Raw genomic sequence first — 16,263 nt, forward strand, 5'->3', positions numbered from 1 at the left:
CTTGCTTTCCTCCTCCTCTTTCTCCCCTTTCCTGTGTTCCTGTCCATGGAAAATGGATGCAGTGATAAACCCCTTCAGTAACACGGGAGAAGTGAAACCCTACCTATCTCCTTGCTACTTAAAGTGTGGTCTGTGGTCCAGCAGCATCAGCATACCTGGGAGCTTGTTAAAAATATGGAACCTCAGGCCTCAGCCAGATTGAATCAGAATTTGCATTCAACTAAGAACCTATGTTTAACAGGATCCCTAGTTGATTTATAGTTTGAGAAGCCTTAAAACATTGGAAGTTTGAAACATTGAAACATTAAAGTTTGAGAAGCCCTCCCTATGTGATGACAGAGGTATAACATTGTTGTTTCCAGGGTTCTATGCACAGTACTTAAAGATGAACTGTCAAAACTGAGAAGGGCATATACATCCATTCAAACTTTAAAAACACTGTTTTTAAACACAAATGAGAAAATATTCTCCCAAGGGCTTATTATTTGCCAAGGGCTGTGTTAAGCTTCTAACAGGATCTCTTTTATCCTCAGGACAAGGAGGTACCACATCTTACTACATGTTACTACAAGGGTTATTCAAGGTAGTTGTCCTCTGAAAAAAAAAAAACCATTCCACCCCCAAAATGGCCCCTAATTGGTTTAATCAATTAAGGTCAGCCCCTTGGGGCGCCTAGGTGACTCAGTCGGTTAAGCATCTGCCTTCAGCTCACGTCATGATCCCAGGGTCCTGGGATTGAGTCCCACATCGGGCTCCTTGCTCAATGGGGAGCCTGCTTCTCCCTCTGCCTGCCGCTCTCCCTGCTTGTGATTGTGTGCTCTCTCTGACAGATAAAAAATAAATAAATCCAAGGCTCTGGTATATAGATAAGAAATAAGGTCAGCCCCTTGTCTCTTGGCTCAGTGATTTGGGTAGTGTGGTCGTCAGTCTCCTCCAGTTCTGTTTCATCAGGAGCTGCCTGTTCTGAGCACTCTGTCTGCTCCTCCTCCCTCTGGCTGCAAGGCCTCTTCTGCTGTACTGTTATTTTTCTCTTGCCTACTCATGGCCATGGGTCAAGCAGGGAGAAACCTAGAGGCACTACTCTCGAGGAGAGCCAGCAATCTCTACTCCGTAGCTTAGCCGCATTCCAAGCTGCCAAGCAGAGGCAGTACTCCAGGGAGCACTTGAAGGGAAACCCTCAATTCCTGCCTCCTCAGATGCAGAACCCTCTCCCAGCCTTGGAGACAGGGAGGTAACAAGGCTTCTCTGGGCCAGGGCGAGCAGCAAGCCACCATCGACATGGGCTGCCTCTGCCCTTCCCAAGCCCTGGCTTAATTACTCTGCTAATTTTGGAAGTAATATATACTCACGATTCTATGAATCTCCAAGGCCAAGATCTCTCCAGAAATTAAGGCATTTAAATTTTCACCTCTCCCTTCTGGTCCCTGGGGTCTCATCTGGCCCATAGAGGAACAAAATTGGGTACTACTCTTTTATTCCAAGCATGGGTGATACCACTTATCTAGGGCCTTACTCACTACTCTGTCAACAATGGACTAGGGTTGGGGAGGAGGATAGCAGGGGCCGGCAATCAAGGTTTCCCCTGCAATACCCACACATTCAGGTTATAAACAGCATTGCAACTAACAACTTTGTAGAGAAACCTGCATACATTTCAGATTATTTTTTTTAGGGAACAATTCCTAGAATGTTGGTTAAAAAAATTTTTTTAAAGATTTATTTATTTAGAAAGAGAGAGCTGGGGGAGGGGCAGAGGGAGAGAGAGAATCCCAAGGAGACTCCCAATGTGGGGCTCAATCCCACGACCCCGAGATCACGACCTGAGCTGAAACCAAGAGTCGGACACTAAACCGACTGAGCCACCCAGGTGCCCCCCAAATTATTTTTAATTGACCACATTTCAATTTGGAAACAAACCTCTGCCCAAAAGTTTTTACTAGTTTATTCTGACACCAAGAGTGAGAAAGCTTCTGTCGCACATATCCTCACCAACATGGGGTATTATTATTTTTTAATTTTTAAAAGATTCTATTTATTTATTCATGAGAGACAGAGAGAGAGAGAGAGGCAGAGGAAGAAGCAGCCTCCCGGCAGAGGAGGGAGCCTGATGTGGGACTCGATCCCAGGACCCTGGGATCATGACCTGAGCTGAAGGCAGACGCCTAACCGACTGAGCCACCCAGGTGCCCAACATGGGGTATTATTATTCCTTACCTCTCTGCATCTGGGTGAAAAGATCTCATAATTTTAACGTGTATTTCTTGGTAAGTTTGATCACTTTTCCCTATTTTTATTAACCATTTATATTTCTTCTATATATGATTTTTACAGATGTGTCCAACATGATATTTTTGTTTGGGCTTAACTGGGGGGTGGGGGATTTTCTAACACAAACTTTTAATTTTCTTTTTAAGTAAGTTCTGATGTGGTTTGAAGTGGTGGGGTTCAGAGCCAACAGCCAAGAAAGAATTCTTGAGATGGCTTTGGGGCAAAAAGGTGGTTTTATTAAAGCACAGGGACAGGACCTATAGGCAGAAAGATCTGCACTTGGGTCACGAGGAGTGGCCGATTATATACTTTCAAGTTGAGAGGGGGTTAGGGACAGCAGAAGCCTCCAACGTATTTTGGAAACAAGGTTTCCATGACCCTGAGGAGGCTAGCTATTGTTAGGAAAAGGTCATTTATTACTGTCCAATAAAAACTCAGTCATGAGACCCTTCAGATGTCTATCAGTGGGCCATATGCTTGGAGGATGATTGCTAACCTATATCTTGGTGGGCAGAGATAAAGGAAGTTTCCAAGGAATTTTTATATGTCAAAGTAGACTTACAGGCTCCTGGGGGGTGGGTGGGGGGAGGCCAGGCTAAGATTGCCTTTTGCCCTTACCAAGGTGTCAACATCGAGGCAGAGGAAGGTCATTCTGCCTTTTTCAAGGCCTTGTCAGTGGGCTGTAAGCAGCAAGGAAATCTAAGTTTCCTCTTTTGCCTTTGTTTCCCACATCAGGCTCCATACCCAGTGTGGAGCCCAACATGGGGCTTGAACTCATGACCCTGAGATCAAGACCTGAGCTAAGATAAAGACTCAGATGTCCCTAACAAACTTTTTTTTAGAAGTATGCTTGCCCATGGCCAATTTTCAGAAACACAGCAAAAGGAGATATGGTGAAAAGTAAGTTTTCCTCTTTCTGACTCTGAGTGCCAGAGTTCTCCAGATAACCACTATTGCCAGGATCCTGGTATCCTCTCGTAGATCTTATTTATGCGCATAAGCAATATGATATTTTCACCAATAAAAAGCAAGTGTGAGTGAGGTGAGGGTTGAGCTTAGATACAGGCTTCTGTTCCTTCCTTCTTCCCTCTCTTCAAGAGAGCTGGCCACTATGCCATGGGCTGTGGGTACAAATGGTGACTGAGATGCATTCTCTGCCTTTGAGCAGATGTATGATTACAAGATGGCCTGATAAGAGGCACTTACACAGGACAATGGGAATTTTAGAACGGACTATGAGTGAACACGTATTTGCTAAGTGTCTGCCATATGCTATGCCCTGCATCACAGCCCTTCCTGAGGGACCTTGTATACTTCCCAACAACTCTGAGAAGTAGGTATGGTTGACCCCATTTTACAGACCATGATGCCTACACTTTCCTGACTCACCCAGGGGGACAGCTGGGTTTCAAAAGGCAGGCTTTCTAGGAAGACCCTGAAAACATTTTTCCAGGGTCCCAGAAACAGACCATGAACGAGCCACTCATACAAGCGCTGTAAATGGTTGACCAGCATCTGCCTGGCCTGAGAGGGCTCTGGACCACTCTGGGAGCACTCCCAGGAGAGGAAAAGGCTCTATGAGACTGGCTTGAGGTGGGGGAGATTATTCTGATTCGTGGTCCTGAAGGAAACCCTTAACATTTGCATGGATCAAAGCCACTACAACCAAGAACCAAATATTTTGCTTTCAAAGAAATTCCCTTTTGGTGTAAAATGCTACAAGTGTATATATTGGGTCACCAAGGATGATCCTGCTTGCTGCAATAAAACCAAGATAGAGGGAGCACAGGATAACCACGTGGCCACTTGGCCTGGTCTCGGAGTGTCAGGCCAGCATATTGGGAGGGTATGGTTCTCCAGTTATATTGTCAGTACACCCTGAGACTGGGCTTACTGCTCAGACTCACAAAAGCTGAGGCTTAAGCCAAATTCTGGCTTACCTGTTTATGGTTAAGGGTCACTGGAATACTCCTGGTCCTGCTCCAGATGCCTCTTTCTCTATTAGGGTTCCTAGGAAGCTAGATCACTAATCAGGAAGTTCTTGGTGAGCAGGGGGTATGAAGAAGGGAACAGAGTCTTAAGGGAGATCTTTTACTCAAGCCCTGGTCCAACACAGCAGACCCTTCTACAGTGTCATGAATGCTTGTCCCATTCATTCAACATTCCTTTGCCTGAGCAGCACTAGGAGGGTGCCAGACTCTTGCTGACTCTTCTTCCTCTTGGTTCCACTCAGACTAGGCCCCTCTGGTAAACACATTCCTTTTCAGACCCACAGATCACAACTTGATGAGCTTTCCAGGCTTTGCTTAAAGTTACTTTTTTTTTTTAAAGATTTTATTTCACAGAGAGAGAGACACGGCGAGAGAGGGAACATAAGCAGGGGAAGAGGAAGAGGAGAAGCAGGCTTCCCATCAAGCAGGGAGCCCAATGCGGGGCTCGATCCCAGGACCCTGGGACCATGACCTGAGCTGAAGGCAGACGCTTAACGACTGAGCCACCCAGGTGCCCTGTTACTTGTTATTTCTGAAGAAATTGATTTCATCTCAATTTTCTCAGCTTAATTCTCAGCATTCAGCCTTATTCCCCTTCTTTCAAGTTCTTGGGAAACATATCATTGCAGGAAGCTCTGTGTGGACTATGTTGATGTGTCTGATCGCTTTTGTGCACTTCTTGTATGTTAGAGTGTTGTGTCACATAGTATCTCATTTAATCATCCTAACAACGACATGAGGTAGGACCTGAGGTATTTACACTCATTGTTCCTCTTTTGCAGCTATGGAAACTGAGGCTTCAAGAGGACAAATAATGAATCCAAGATGTTAGAGCTGTTAAGAGCAATTTCAAGCCACACAGTCCAACTCCAGACTAGTTTTGGAAGAAACACCTACTCACTGTAATAAGAAAAATATAGAAGAGCAGAAAGAAGAAAAAAATTACCATTTGCTCACCAACCCAAGATGATCACTTAACATTCGCCCCTCTTCAGTACATTTTTAATAATGATAGTATTTTGCATACAGTTTTGTATTTTTCCCTTAAAAATTTTTAATGTTAGCATTTCCCCATATTTAAAAACTCCTTATAGGGCGCCTGGGTGGCTCATCCGGTTAAGTGTCTGCGTTGGGCTCAGGTCATGATCCCAGGGTCCTGGGATTGAGCCCCATGTTGTCTGGCTCACTGCTCGACGGGGAGCCTGCTTCTCCCTCTCCCACCTGCCCCCTGCTTGTGCGCACTCTCTCTCTCAAATAAATAAATTTTTAAAAATCTTTTAAAAATATTGACTAATAAAATGGGTTTCATTCAAGTAGGTTTCCTCTGTGAGCGCATCATCCACAGCAGGACACAGCAGGCTTTGACTCACTCTCTGCAACTCTTCTCCCAACTCCAGCTGGCTCTGTGCCTCGCTCCTCCAGGTACGGCCTTTCCATCTGCTGCAGGGGAGAAAGAGGCCAGGCCATCATGTCCCTCCTGGCCACGCCATGCTGTTTCTGTTCACTCCTGGGCCAAGTGTCTCAGACAGTTAAACCCCTGATCTCAGAAAGCTTAATCTGAAGGATCCTTTGGGGGGAAATTAATTGTCTAAGCATGTTGTCTTCTCGTCTACTCTCCAACCCATTGTTCCTTCTCCATCCTCACTGTGCCCAACCTGTATGCTCTGTAGATCTTATCAGCCTCCAGAAATCTCTGCTTACAGTTTCTATTTGCAAGAATCAGTCAGTATCAGTAGGTCCAGAATCTTCCTTTGCAAGCATTTCTAGCCTCAGTGACTGAGAAAATTCTTTTAGAGTCAACACAGAGCAAAACCACTTTCTGGTCACAGGATTAATGTATTGGAGGCACAACTTAGAGCCCTTAGCCCCCTTCCTCCTTCCTTTCTCCTTCTTTCCTCCTTCCTCCCCCCTTCCACTCTTTCTCTCTTTTTTGAGTCTCTTTCTGATGAAGGAATTCCTGCCCAGGTAGAGGTAATCCTAGCTTCAAAGTCGTGAGAGCCTCTTGCTGTGACAGCAGGTCCTGCAGGCATGACCAGTAACCATCATTCCCTTCATTAGAGACTGGATACTAGTGAGCCGGGGTTCCTAACTGCCCAGTCAGGCATTCTGGATTCCTGCGAGAAAAGCCTCTTGCTGAAGTTGGGAGAAAAAACTAATCTTGCTTATCTGTACTCTTCTGGTACATCCTGATATGGCCCTGCCAATTTCTCATTGGTATTTACATCTCACGAAGGATACAAAGGCTGTAGGAACCAGAGACATACTTATTTTTAAGTAACGGACCCTGAAAAACAGTACTGTCTGTGAATGTTAAAAACGCCAAACGTAGAGAGCAATTTGTTCTGGAAATTATGTTTAAAATTACCAGGGAAAATATCTATACTTAAAAGAGAACATTGGTAATCTCTGAATGATAAGAATGTAGTGCTCTTATTTTCTGGTTTTTTCTTATCTGTATTTTCTAACTTTCTAAAACGCCTATATACTGCTTTTCTAATAATAAAAAGTTATTTTTTAAAAAGATTTCATTTATTTATTTGAGACTGAGAGATAGCGAGAGAGCATGAGGGGGGCAAAGGGCAGAGAGAGAGGGAGAAGTAGACCTCCTGCCAAGCAGGGAGCCCCAACTTGGGGCTTGATCCCAGGACCCTGGGATCATGACCTGAGCTGAATGCTTAATTGACTGAGCCACCCAGACGCTCCTATAAAAAGTTATTTTTAATTTTTAAAAAGATAATGTGATCTTCAGAGAAACAGCAGATCTTTGGCTACAGAAAGAATTTTAATACATACAGATTATTATTGATATGTTAAAGGCTGAAATGAAGAAGCTTGTCAGAAGGTTGTGGCAAAAGGATTTTTGAGTTTGTTTTTTTTTTAGAGAGTGTGTGAGTGAGAGGGGGGGCAGGGAGGAGAGGGGCAGAGGGAGAGAATCTTAACCAGTCTCTGTGCACCCCAGGATTTGTGAGTTTTGAATATTAAAATCTGTTACTTGAGGGGCACCTGGGTGGCTTAGTTGGTTAAGTGTCGGACTCTTGGTTTTGGAGACTGAGCCCCGTATCTGGCTCTGCACTCAGTGTGGAGTCTGCTTGTCCCTCTCCCTCAGCTCCTCTCCCCACTCTCTCTCTTTCTCTCTCTCTCATAAATAAAATCTTAAAAAAAAAATCTGTTACTTGAACATATAATGGATATATAGTCAAGCATCTCTGATTTTTAAAAAACAAAGTTAGGCATATAATTCAGTCTTATTCTTTCAATCTTGGTCTTAGACTTTGTATCTCATCTCTTTACTTTAAGCAAGATCAATCTTTCAAGCTCCCTTCTTGATCTACTCTGCTCAGTTTTGGTAGTTAGAGGGTCTCGGGAAGATTTAGTTTCCTCTCCCATTTCAGAGATAACTCTTTCTCTCTGGTTATCCATTGAGTTAATACCACAAGCTTCACTTCTGGTCATTGGAAACTGTGTTTATTTCTTTGTTATGAGACCAAAGTTTAAAGGAAAAGGCCACAAGAGCCTCTTGTTCTTGGTGAAGGGGCCAAAAATCAAAATCAGGAGAATCTGAGCCCTAAATGAGATATCCTTGACATAAGAATAGCATTAAATACAAGCACAAAGGAAGGGGGGGAGGAATATGACTACTTAAGCACTACCATGATTCGATAATGAATGTGCTTTCAGTTTAGACCTCCACGTACCAGGCTGTTAGCTCTTCTTCAACATTTATGCTTTGGATTGGTCTAGCCTGTGGGGAAATTTTTCCTTATCATTCTTCTACCTGTCCTTTCACCACCTTTCTCCTCCCCCTAGCGCCCACCCCTAGATACTTCTTTTGTGACCCATTGTCAGAAGGCCTAGATCTTTGTTGTTAACAGATATCACTTGTGGCAGATGCTCTTAGTTACCTATTTGATATCTGTTCTACTCCCTTCTTTTTCTTTTCTAACAGAGCCCTGATTTTGTGCAGGTAGTTGGCCAGGGGAGCCTGGGTCCTTCTCCCAGTGCTAGGGGGTGAACCATGGTTGGTCAAAACCAATTATGGTAGGTATAGTCTTTTTACCCTTGATAATGATTGGTTTAGGATGGGTATCTGGCACAATGCACGTCTGCATGTATTATGTGGATTCCATTGTCACTTTCACCAACATGCTAAGGATGGCAGAGGAGAAAAATGGAAGCATTAAGACCTTGATGGTGTCACTGAGCCACTGAATTAACCAATCTGTATCTGCCCTACTTTTGAACATAGTTTTGTTGGGTTTTCTGTTACTTGCAACTGAAACTGTCCTGTCTGACATTCCACTGGTTTCCACTACTTATTTTGTCAATTCTGATAATACTGTTTCAATAACCATACAACAATTTCTTGAGTAACCTTTTAGATACAGGCACATGTCTGGCACTAGAATAAGAAAATAATTATTGAGACTTACCCAGTATTTTCTATTAAGGTACCTATCATCCTTGCTTTTTCACCTTTGTAAATTGACACCTTTATAAACGGACAACTTATTTGAAACTACCCTCTGAGGAGAAGCATTTGGAACTCTTTGCAGCTGAGGAAAGCAAAGTTGTATATTGGCCAAGATGACCCAAGCAATCAGTGGCAAAGCTTGAGAACGAGCTCAATTTTAAATTCCAAATCCCTACACCACCGCACCCAGTGTCAGTGAAGTGTAAAATATGTGGCAATGGGACAGGTCGAATGTGAGGTATCAGGAGGCATACGGCGTCTCGCAAAGCAAGCCAATGGCTTTACTCCCGCTTGAGACTCCGCTGTGTCTCTGAGCCTGATTTGGCTCAGCTCGGCTGCAGTCGCGGGGCACAACGCCCCTAGAATGCACTGGGTCATGGACTTGCAACCTGGTCGAAGCCAATCTGAATTCTATCCACGCAGAAAACACCCCTTTTCACTCCACGGCCCCACAGTCCGCCCAAAACACAGCGGACTTTACTGCTCAGGCCAAGACTAGGACTTGCACTCGTGGCCACTCACCTCACCCTGGCCGGACCCACGTTTTGGGCCCACGGGGCACTGCCGCCCAAACCCACATTTCGGTGCCAATAGTCCTTCGGGTTCGGAATCTCCCTGTCTTCTTACTTTCCTTCTTCCCTGAAACATTACGTCGCTCCGGGGTCACCCCACCTCTTTACACACTACCTATTCAGTTACCCGCCTGCAGGTAAGCGGGCAGGAGCTCACCCTGGAGACCCAGGCAGCGGAACCGGAAATACTTACTTCGAGAGACAGAAGGAAAACTACATCTCCCAGCATGCCCAGCGAGTTTTCTGTCCTCTGTTAACGTACTCGATTGGTCAACACACGAGAAGGACTGCCCCCTTCGGAGTACCGCTGGCCAATCACAGGGCAGAGTTTCATGAACGCATGGGGGCGGGCCGTTTCCGGCGGCTTTCCCGGCAGCCCCTGCGTAGAAGAGTGTGGGAGCTTAGCAGTGGCTGTGGCTCTCGGTCTAGAGTGTCATTTGGGCGTCGCCCTCTGCTCTTTCTGCCCTGGTAGCGGGAGACTTTCTAACATCACTAGTCTCGGAGCGGTAGGTGGGACCTGGCCCGCCGAGGAGTCGGCCCCTCCGAGGCTGGGCTGCGGAGAGGAGCCTTCAGTTCAGGTTTTATTTATTTATTTATTTTTTAAAGATTTTATTTATTTGACAGAGAGAGATAGTGAGAGAGGGAACACAAGCAGGGGGAGTGGGAGAGGGAGAAGCAGGCTTCCGCCTGAGCAGGGAGCCCGATGCGGGGCTCGAACCCAGGACCCTGGGATCATGACCTGAGCCGAAGGCAGACGCCTAACGACTGAGCCACCCAGGCGTCCCCGGCTCAGGTTTTAAAGGGACTGGGAAAGCGAGGAAGCCTTGGGAGTCCGTGGAGGGGCTTTGCAGCCAAATTGGCCCTTCTTGAGGATGATTCTCTCCCTTCCTAGATCTGTCTCGAAGTCAGTCTGGCCACTTGAGGAAGGCACTCCCACCCCCTGAGATGGCGTCCACGCTTCCAACAACCGGGGCCCAGGTAAGATAAGGTCCCTTCTCGGGGTCCCAGTTCCTGTCGCTACTTTCCGGCCTCTGCCTGCCTTCCTTTGGAAGAGGGTTAGGAATGCCTGTCTCGGTGGGAGGGCTCCCGATCCCCAAATAGCCCTTTGATCAAGCTGTCTTCCCGGGACCAGGCACTTCGGAGAAATAGCGTATCACATTCTTCCTTTCAGAACCACCAGCTGGGAGCAGGGCCCATTGGAGAAGGCTATCAGAGTACCTCAAAGTGGTTTTCTGGAATGCTGCTCAAACTTGCAGATTTCTAGGCACATCCCACACCTTTTGAATAAACACAGAAACAAAAACCCCAGGTGATTCTTAATCACGTCGAGGTTCTGTTGGTTTATAAGACTGGTAAACTAAGGGAAGGAGGACTAGGCCTGGATATGATTCTAAAGAGAGCTTAGCAGTTGAGTGTCATGTGCAAGGAGGAGAGAGACTATCAAGCAGAAGGATGTTGGGAGAACACTGGAACCACTGTCCCTTTTCATGATTCTTCCTGGGCTGCTCAGTTTTCTTTCCCTTAGAGCATCTGTATGTAATGATTTCCCTCCCTGAGAGTTCCCTCATCTTTTCTAGAAGTCTCTTCTAGAACTTCTTACAGTTTACTGTCTTGGCCCTTATACCACTGCCTCAGAAATTATGTCCTTCCCAGTTTCCACCACCACCCTTAGAACCCATTTATACACCATCCCCAGCACTTAGGAACCTTTTACACCAAGCCCCTTCCTCCCTTGGTTCTGATGTTTCTAGCTCTTCTCAGTCTTCCTAAACTGAGTGAGGGGTGGCCTTGGGGCCTCTTGTCCTGAGATGGGCTCTCATGTTGTTTCAGGGGCCAATGCTGTTTGAGGATCTGGCTGTGTATTTTTCTCAAGAGGAGTATGTGAGTCTGCACCCTGCCCAGAGGTCCCTCAGCAGAGACACTACACAGGAGTGTTTCGAGGATATGGCCTTGATGGGTAAGGCAGTTGTTTTTCCTGCATTTCGGAACTTTAGTCAGTTCTAGGAACAGGATTTCATGTCTCATTCACATGTTGATATGGGGGCGTGGGACCTTTTTCTGGGTGATCTATGTGGATATGACAAGAACTTGCACGACAGTGCAGTAGTCAAAGGATGAGATGATTTCTTAAAGACCAAAAAAAGGCCTATCTAGTACAGTGATTGTGGTTTTGCATGAGATATGGCAGTATCCAGTAATCTTCCCAAATATTTGTTAAAGCCAATTCACAGTTTTACTTGCAAAACCTCATGAGTATAGGTTCCTGTCATCTACTAAAGATTCGAAATTGATTTACTCTTAAGGGGGTGCTATGCCATTTTCACATAAGGGGAACTATATGCAGAAATGTTCCCATGCCTGAGTAGAGTTTGTCTCTGACTAGGGTTGACTCTTGGAACTATATCGTAACTCAGGTTTCATATTTTCCATCTCTCTCCTCATCATGTTCATGTTTCCCTCTACCTTGTTGAACATAAGAAGTATAGTTATAGCTATTCTAACATTGTTGCTACTAGTTTCATCATCTGTGTCATTTCTGGGTCTGTTTCTGTTAATTGATTTTGCTCCTAGTTATGGGTCATATTTTTCTGCTTCTTTACATGTCTGATAACTTTTGATTGGATGTTGGACATTGTGAGTTTTATGTTGTTGGATGTTCATTTTGTTGTATTTTTAAAAATATTTTTGGACTTTGCATTTAAGTTACTTGGGATCAGTATGATCCTTTCAGGGCTTGCTTTTTGTTTTGTTAGGGTGTATTCAGAGCAGCCTTTAGTCTAGGGCCCATTTGACCTGCTGCTAAAGCAATGTCTTTCTGAGGATACTGCCTGATACCTTGTGTGTTCCATCTTGACTGTCAGGAACATGAACTATTGAACTATGTATGATGTGAACTCTGAAGATTGTTCTCTGTGTTCCTTTTTGATGATTCTTTTCCCAGTCTGGGGTAGTTTCTTCATGTGCACTTACAGATTAATGTTCAGCCCAAGTCTTAACGGGGCCCTACCTAGATGTCCAGAGCTCTGCCTGGGCACCTGCCTTGTCCCCAGTATTTTGTTGTCAAATTCTAGCCATCTTGGCATCCCTGAATTTGGTCTCTTCAAAACAGCAAAACCACTGGGTATCATTTGGTTTCCCACACTGCACTGCAGCCCAGAAATCCTTTCTAGGCAGTGTGCTAGGGCAGTCATAGGGCTGTTTCTATGGAAGGAAAGACCCCTTTTATATTGATATGTTGGCTTTACAAATTAAGAATATTTGGACAAACATTAAAAAAGAATGTTTTTTTGGCAGACCAAGTTTTATCAGCCATCCCAGCAGTGAGACCAGTTATCATTTGGCTGCTGTATGCATGGCAGCTCTACCTTGATCTTTCCTCCAGGAGAGGTAAAGAAATTTTGAAGAACTCTCCTGATGACAATAAAACTATTTCTAATAACCAGATTGTTTCTCTGCTAGGTAGAAAAATACTCACTTGCTCTCTTTCTTTCTCTCTTAAATATGAATCCCAATCTCTATTCCAGTTGTGGTTGTTCAGCGGTCACTTGAGATTCCTTAAATGATGAAAAGTTCTTGAGACTCAGGAGACTAACTGGAAACCTTCTGTAGACAGCATCTACCAAGATTGCCCTTAGTTCCTATCCTGCTGGACCCTAACATAGTTACACGTCTTTTCCGCTTCCTCCTCACAGGATCACTAACAACTAGATCCTCTGGGAAGTCAGTAGAGCCTGCTGGCCTGATTTTGTATAGTATGAGTGTCTGGGTTCTAGGATAAGCCATCTACAGATTCTTGGTCCCTGTGTAACTAGCTTGTTCTTTCCCCAGTACCACTTGAGGGTGTTATCTATGCTTTGCTTTGTTTTGTTTTTATCAACAGGAGGGGAAGGCAAGACTGAGATTTCTCAACAGTTAAATCTAGAGTCTGCAGGATTTGAAGAACTTGCCCCAGAAAACTCCTCCATCACTGTGCCCCTTATCTATTACCCAGAAAAATCTGAGACTGGAGTTGGAGACCCAGAAAGGAAAGTATCAGGTGGAGCTCCTGCTTGCAAGAAAAGGTTCATAAGCCTATTAGTTACCATTGAAAACCAAACCCCATTACAAGAACTGTCTCAGTGTTTAGGAACCAGAGCACTTTCTGAAATTCTTGAATTTCCTGGGGAAGAAGCCAAAAATTTGTACAAGTGTCCTGAATGTGACGAAAGCTTCAGTGATAACTCATACCTTGTTTTGCATCAGAAAACTCATTCAGGGGAGAAAAAGTATAAATGTGGGGACTGTGGGAAGATTTTCAATCATAGAGCCAACCTGAGGACACACAGGAGGATCCATACTGGCGAGAAGCCTTACAAGTGTGCTGAGTGCGGCAGCAGCTTCCGCCAGCACTCACATCTGTCTCGGCACATGAATATCCACATAAAGGAGAAACCCCACAGATGTGGCATATGTGGGAGAGGTTTTATGTGGCTCCCAGGATTGTCACAGCATCAGAAAACCCACGCTGCCAAAAAAGCCTATGAATGTACTGACTGCGGTAAATATTTTGGTCAGAAAACAAATCTTGCTTTGCATGAGAAAACGCACACGTCAGCCACCCAGTACCAGCGCACTCAGTGTGTGAAGTGCTTCGGGCAGTCCTCACACCTCGTCCTCCCCGAGCAGGGCCATGCAGATGACTCTGAACACTGCAGTGACTGTGGGGAAAATATGCTTTTGTTCTCAAAATTTAAACCTTTAAAATGTCCTGAGTGTGCGAAGACCTTCCTTCGTGTCTCTGAGCTTATTTCCCATCAGAGCATTCATAGAGGGGAAAAGCCCCATAAATGCAAAACATGTGCAAAAAGTTTTATTTTGGACTCAGAGCTTGCATGCCACCAGAAGAACCACACAGGAGAGGAACCTTTTAAATGTACCATGTGTGGGAAAAGTTTCAGGTTGAATATGCATCTCATTGTTCATCAGCAAACCCATACGAAAACCACCATGTAAACATAGCAAGTTTTCATTAACGCTGTGCTTCTCAGTATCTATACTGCAAACTGGGGACCAGTTACCCTTTATGTACCAGGCACTTTACATGCATCCCATGTCACATGTCACTTAGTCTCCATCACAACCTTGCTTTAGGCACTATGATTTCTGTTTTATAACTGAAGAAGGATAATGTCACAGCTAGTGAATGAAGCCAGGATTCTAACTCAGTAACTCAGTCACTGTTCACATTCCATTTGTATGAGCCAGAGAATGATATGGAACTTTTTTTTAAATTCAGTTTTCATTAAAATGAAAGTTTGGCTAGAAGTTCTTTTAATTTTGTTACATGGTTTCTAAGTAAGTTTTAGAAGAAGGAGAATTTCCTTTTTCTTTCTTTCTTTTTTTTTTTTCTTTTTGGCCAGTTCTGCAGATCTAGTATCTAGGAAAGTAATCTGTCTCTGTCTTACACTTTTTTGGGTTATAACTAAATGTAACATTTGTAAGAGATATTTCACATGTGAATTTCTGATGTGGTTTAGGAGCTTTTACGCCTGTGTGAAAAGTTCCCAAATAGGTGGGCAAGTTGGTGTCATAATGGCTATTAGTATCCTTGGAGTTCCATTCTCATATTTCTGATGCCACTGGCCTTTGTGACTCATTTGCAAGAAATTTTGGCAATCTGACTGTAGCCTTTTCTGGCACCCGACTTGATCTAGGGAAAGATACTTGCTCCTCTCTGGAAGGAGTTACCTCTAAGTCTCTACCAAAGTACATTACCTGCCTTTCTATGAATAACAGTAACTCTTGTTTAGTGAACATGCTAGATGTTTTAGGGGTATTATCTAATTTAATCTTTAGGATAAATTTGACAGAGAAAGGGCTATCCTCGTTTCATAAACGAGGAAACTGAAGCCCACAGAGGTAAAGTCAGTATCTTGCCTAAGACAAAAATAGGAATGTGCTGAAGCTGGCATTAACCTTGGGTGTCTCTGATGCTGAAGGTTGTGCATTCTTCAACCCTGTTATGTGTTGGCATTTGTGTTAGGACCACAAGCAGCCAGGAAGGCTGAGACGGGTGGGTGAGGATAATCATCATGGAGGCTACCCTGTGCACACGCATCCTAGAAACCTTTCATTGCCTTTGTGCTTTATCCCAAGTCTGATTTAATGTGTATGGTAATAAAGCAACAGAAAGATTCCCCAGGACTTCCAGTTCAAACTCCTATCCCTGTGATCAGATCAGAGATTGCAAACTCTACAGAGTACAGTCCTTATGGTTTTAGTTGGATTTTGGTGAAAAAAAAATTTCCTCCTAATCGCCAAAGAAAAATACATACAGAAAACTATTAGAGGGGCGCCTGGGTGGCTCAGCTGGTTAAGCGACTGCCTTCAGCTCAGGTCATGATCCCAGGGTCCTGGGATTGAGCCCCGCATCGGGCTCCCTGCTCAGGCGGAAGCCTGCTTCTTCCTCTCCCACTCTGCCTGCTTGTGTTCTCTCTCACACTGTCTCTCTCTCTCTCCCCCTGTTTATTTATTTATTAAATAAATAAATAAAATTTATTTATTAAATAATAAAATCTGAAAAAAAAAACTATTAGAGTTTAACCAAACTACTTGACAATATATAGATCTTTAGATACTGCTGTTACATATAAATATAGGAGCAAAATGTTGTTGAATGGAATGGTTACTAATGTTTAAGAACCAGGGAATCTTGTAAATTACACAATTTCTCTTTAAAGCAAAATTGATTGTGTACCTGTCAGCAAGACCAGTTTTTAATGGACTTTTGATCAGGATGTGAGGATGGTCTTAATTTTACAGAAATAGTATAGAAGTACAGCATTGATTAAAGTGGGGTTATCACTGGGAAACCTCGTGAGCAATGATAAGCCTCTTTAGGAGAGTAGTACTGGAAGATGTGGTCTTTCTACAGAACAGCCAATTGGGAACTGAATATACAAAAAGAGGCTGGCTACTGCTG

The 16,263-nt window shown here is 44.2% G+C and overlaps 2 protein-coding genes across 4 annotated transcripts in view; one reads left to right on the plus strand and one right to left on the minus strand.

Annotated features, from left to right (window-relative positions):
• The window catches only part of NAA60 (N-alpha-acetyltransferase 60, NatF catalytic subunit), a 36,984-nt gene extending 27,514 nt beyond the window's left edge, over positions 1–9,470 (minus strand). The window contains exon 1 of one of the 2 annotated variants that reach the window (XM_081820213.1): positions 9,253–9,470. The gene's annotated coding sequence lies outside the window, so the exon portion shown is untranslated. The remainder of the gene's footprint in view (positions 1–9,252) is intronic. The other variant, XM_081820216.1, reaches the window with a different exon arrangement.
• A 185-nt stretch (positions 9,471–9,655) lies between these two features.
• ZNF597 (zinc finger protein 597) lies at positions 9,656–15,488 on the plus strand. 2 transcript variants are annotated; one of them, XM_081820210.1, is made up of 4 exons: positions 9,656–9,808; positions 10,195–10,280; positions 11,133–11,259; positions 13,183–15,488. In XM_081820210.1, exons 2-4 carry the CDS (start codon positions 10,248–10,250, stop codon positions 14,292–14,294), a joined length of 1,272 nt encoding a protein of 423 aa, XP_081676336.1. In that variant the 5' UTR covers positions 9,656–9,808; positions 10,195–10,247; the 3' UTR covers positions 14,295–15,488. The 2 variants fall into 2 exon arrangements, with proteins under 2 accessions (XP_081676336.1, XP_006743076.1); XM_006743013.3 differs by having other exon boundaries at positions 9,663–9,880.
• The last annotated feature ends 775 nt before the right edge of the window (positions 15,489–16,263 follow it).

The sequence above is a fragment of the Leptonychotes weddellii genome, chromosome 5, assembly GCF_054177405.1.
Source record: "Leptonychotes weddellii isolate Sample4059 chromosome 5, ASM5417740v2, whole genome shotgun sequence".
In the NCBI taxonomy this organism is placed as follows: Eukaryota; Metazoa; Chordata; class Mammalia; order Carnivora; family Phocidae; genus Leptonychotes; species Leptonychotes weddellii.